Source organism: Orycteropus afer, unplaced genomic scaffold (genome assembly GCF_000298275.1).
Source record: "Orycteropus afer afer isolate SDZICR_OR568_19922 unplaced genomic scaffold, OryAfe1.0 scaffold00025, whole genome shotgun sequence".
NCBI classification, from domain to species: Eukaryota; Metazoa; Chordata; class Mammalia; order Tubulidentata; family Orycteropodidae; genus Orycteropus; species Orycteropus afer.
The window spans coordinates 3,266,393-3,270,920 of NW_006921612.1; the positions used below are offsets into that span (position 1 = coordinate 3,266,393).

A 4,528-nucleotide genomic window follows, 5' to 3' on the forward strand; every position below is an offset into this window, starting at 1 on the left:
GCAAGTGGAGCCTGTTCTTAAGTCCCTGGAATCTGGGAGGATGCTGCCACTTTAAATATCCAAAATGGGCAAGCTGCTTGTAAATATTCAAAATGGCTGCACCCTCCAGGCAGACAAAAGTGTACAGCTCAGCCCTCCTGCCTTTTCGCTGCTTTGCCTTTTATTCCCTAGCCACCTGAGCAGTGCTCCGTGCAGTCCCTTGCTAGTAGGGCCCGTTTTTAGGTTAATTCTTAGGTCTTACCACCACTTGGCAATATCCAAGCTGTCTGTGCTGTCAGGATTGCTGCCAGACTACAGCTCTGTATGTCTCCTTTTTTGGTGTTTTCATGCAAATTCTTCTGCTAGTTGGAGTTTAGTCCACTTCTATCCTTCCCTTCAAGGCTCAGGGGTCCAGGATTATCTTCTGTATCTGTTAATTGGTTCTTTTCTTTGTTGAAGAGGGTCTGTGGAGTTTTTCTGCCTATTCTGCCATCTTACAAGAACTTCCATGTCTGATTTCTTGACTGCTGCTTCCATAGGTGTTGAATGTGGACTCAGGTAAAATGAAATCCCTGACAACTTCAGTCTTTTCTCCATTTATTGTGATGTTGCTTATTAGTCCAGTTGTGAGGATTTTCTTTATGTTGAGTTACAATCCATACTGAAGACTGTAGTCTTGTGTTCATCAATAAGTGCTTTGGAGGCTGTAAGTCTGAATTCAGAATGCAAGCTCTAGGGGAAGGCTAGGCTAGAAGACCAAGTTCAGAATGCCATCTCTAGGGGCTGGGTGGATGCCCCTTGACCTTGGGCTTCATCTCTACCTTCCAGACCCACTGATGCAAGCTGGAGGCTTCTCCTGATGCATGTAGCTGCAGGGGCTGATGAACTCAAGATTGACAAGCAGTATAGCAGGGTGCTGGTTGCTGAGGCTGATGAATCTAAGGTTACCAGGCAAAATGGCAGCTTTTTGGCTCATGGGCTGCAAAGGCAACAATCCCAAGATCAGCAGGCAATACAGCAGGCCAGTGGTTCAAGTCCAATATTGGCAGACAACATCATCAGTTTAGGAACTGATGATGATGGTGGGTCAAATGTAGGATCTAAAATGAGCAAAAAGCTATAAACCTTTTCCAGAGCTTCTTGATATATACCAGAAGCAGGCCACACTCCAGGGACAACTCCCCTTCAACTAATTAGCTGCTCACAGCAGATTACATGCAACATGGAGTTGATTGTACTATGTCCAGTCTCATCATGGGGAATATCTACATCCACCTGCCAAGCCATTCAAAATCACGACCCAGCCAAGTTGATACAAAACTTTAACTGCCACAGTTATTTTTCTCTCTCCCCCTACTTCATTATTCAAGCAAAATCTAGCTTATCCTTCAAGGCTCAGCTAGGGTTCACCATCCCTATAAATCCTTCCATGATTTTCCTCTCTGGGTACACCTCTAACACTCGTGTTGATTCTTATTCTTTTCTAATAGCACCTGTAGAATTCACTTAATCCTAGTTTTGCTGTAAGGGCTGAAATGTTTCACTTAGACAAAAGATGAAAGTGATCATAGCCTGTCTGGAAGCATGTGACATCGGGCTCTCCCATTACATGTTCATTCTTGGCATGGCATTTACATGGGTTTCTGTTTACACTGTTTTGTGTTAAAAAGTGGTTTACAGGTGTTAACTTCCAGTTTGTGGAAACTTTCATAGCCTCTAAATAGCTGCAGAAATGGTGAGCCTTCATAATGGAGCTGCTGCATATATCCACTTGTTTTAAGAATTTAGAAAATTTTATTAGCCTAATACCAAAGTTTTTAGTTATCCACAGCATATATTACTTTCTATTATTAGAAATGTGGTTCAGTTTTACATTAAGTATAGTAGGAATGAATAGCTGCTTATAAAAGGTTAAGGGAAAGAATTTTGGAAGCATTACACTGAAATAGCAACAAATGAATATTTGCTATTTTAGATAAATCTTTTATCTCCATTGACTTTTCCAGGGTCAGGGACAATGTCTTAATCATCTTTGCATTCTTTTTTTTACTCCATGCCTGATGCAGTTGATAAACAAATAGCTATTCAGAAATAAATTCTCATATTCATAATTCCTCTTCTCTTTCTCTCTTTGTAATTATTCATTCTATATTTACAGAAGCCAGTGCTTTGTTTTGGAGATATTTTGGTTCTGGTTTTTTTTTGCATTGTAGAAATTTAAATATATGAACATTGCCATGTGATTATACAGTTAGAGTAGATACAGTATTTTAAAGGATTGTTGTGATAATCCACACAAAAACCAAAAACTCACTGCCACCAAGTTGGATCTGACTCATAGTGACTCCTCCTTGGGTTTCCGAGGCGGTATCACTTGGAAGGAGATTGCCCAACCTTCCCGAGGAGTGGGTGGTGGATTTGAACCGCCAACCTTCTAGTTAGCAGTCAAATGCCTTAGGCACTATACTACCAGAGCTCCCAAATCCATGCAAAGTATGTAATAAAGTGTCAGGAATTGTAGGAGCAATTCTTTTTGGAAGAAAGACTACTTCTCTCACACCCAAATTATTACCTCAGGCTGTGGTGGAGGAAGGAAGCTTTTATCCAGTAGAAGTGAGCTCTGGTGGCGTAGTGCCTAAGGCATTTGACTGCTAACCAGAAGGATGGAAGTTCAAACCCACCAGCCACTCCTCAGAAGGAAGATTGGGCAATCTACTTCCATAGTGATACTACCTTGAAAACTCAAGGGGTCACTATGAGTCTAATCAACTCTTCAGCAGTGAGTTTGGTGTTTTGGGTTGTTGTTGTTACCCAGTAGAATGGTATTCATTTACATTGTTGTTTTTAAATTGCTAAGTTAAATTTTTATGTCTTTTTTTTCCAGCCATCAAAAATAAGGATTAATTTAGAAGATAACGTACAATATGTTTCCATGAGAAGTAAGTTTATTTCTGAAAAGATTTTAAGTTTTGTAGTTTGAACTTTTATAAGATTGAAATGATTTATTCTAAATGTGCATGCATTGGTGAGAAACTTAAATGTGTTATTCCTACATTGAAATGTAAATGTTGGCATTTTAGCAGAAACTCCTGAGGTTATAGGCTGAATAATTTACACAAATGCTGGTTTATTCCCCATTGCTTTGGAAATAAGTCTCTTTAAAATAGAACAGTCTGTGATTTAAAGATATCTTCCTAAAATTCCTGTGCTATCAGCAGAATTGAATGGAATTTGGCAAGAAACATGAGAACAATATTTTGCTCTCCTGGTTCCTTTAGCTACCTTTACTCTTTCTTGGCCACTACCATGGATCAGTGTTTCGGGTGTCAGTTAAAGAAGACAGGGTATCAGTTGCTTTAGTTTCCTGTCCCTCTAGGAATCTTCAGTGAATTACCCCACCTCTAATATCCCTCTAGTGATCCTAATCTCAGTGGATACCAATACTATCTTTGCAGGTACCCAAACTACAAATTTTGATGCTACATATTAATTTTTCTAGTCTCACCCACAGTTGGTCACCAAGTTTAGTCAGCTTTACTTTTGAAGTGTTTCTTTCATCTCTCCTATCCTACTGACTTAAAATATCATCTGATTTTTGTTGAGCTCCTACAATTCCTGACACTTTATTACATACTTTGCATGGATTTGGGAGCTCTGGTAGTATAGTGCCTAAGGCATTTGACTGCTAACTAGAAGGTTGGCGGTTCAAATCCACCACCCACTCCTCGGGAAGGTTGGGCAATCTCCTTCCAAGTGATACCGCCTCGGAAACCCAAGGAGGAGTCACTATGAGTCAGATCCAACTTGGTGGCAGTGAGTTTTTGGTTTTTGTGTGGATTATCACAACAATCCTTTAAAATACTGATATGGATTAATACTTACATTTTATAAGGAGCCTTGGTGGCACAATGATTAAGCACTCAGCCACTATCCAAAAAGTTGGCAGTTCGTCCACCCACTGGTTCTGTTGAATAAAGACTTGGCAATCTGCTTCTGTGAAGAATATAACCTAGGAAGCCCAGCCCATTCTACTCTGTCACATGGGTTGCTGTGAGTTGAAAATTGACTTGACAGCCCTCAACAACAGTCCACACTGCCATCAAGTGTATTCACAGCTACTCTGTAGAACTGCCCCATAGGGTTTCTAAGGCTATAAATCTTTACAGAAGCAGACTGCCTCATCTTTCTCCTGCAGAGTGACTGGTGGATTTGAAGTGCCCGTTTTTTGATTAACAGCCAAATGCTTTAACCACTGCACCACCACAACAACAGTCTTCATATTTTATAGATGAGCGTGAGGGCAGAGAGTTTACATAACTTCCTTAAAGTTAGGATTCAGTTCAACTCTAGACCTCTCTTAGGCCCTCAGTCTCTTAACCACTGTGTTACACTGCTTCTTTTAATTAAAGTCCCCACTCTCCCAAATTGAAATAGTGGAATAGCCTCCTAAGTTGGTGATCAACTTTCAGGCTTTTCTCACCCTCTTCCATTTCTGTTGCCAATGCAATTCTCTCCCCCGCCCCCATTTTCATTATTTATTTATTTATTT

At 40.2% G+C, this 4,528-nt stretch overlaps 1 protein-coding gene across 1 annotated transcript in view; it reads left to right on the forward strand.

Annotated features, from left to right (window-relative positions):
• E2F6 (E2F transcription factor 6) overlaps positions 1-4,528 on the forward strand; it is a 91,230-nt gene that overhangs the window by 46,284 nt on the left and 40,418 nt on the right. Inside the window, exon 2 of the mRNA XM_007935083.2 lies at positions 2,864-2,918. Coding sequence (XP_007933274.2) covers positions 2,864-2,918 — 55 coding nt within the window. The remainder of the gene's footprint in view (positions 1-2,863; positions 2,919-4,528) is intronic.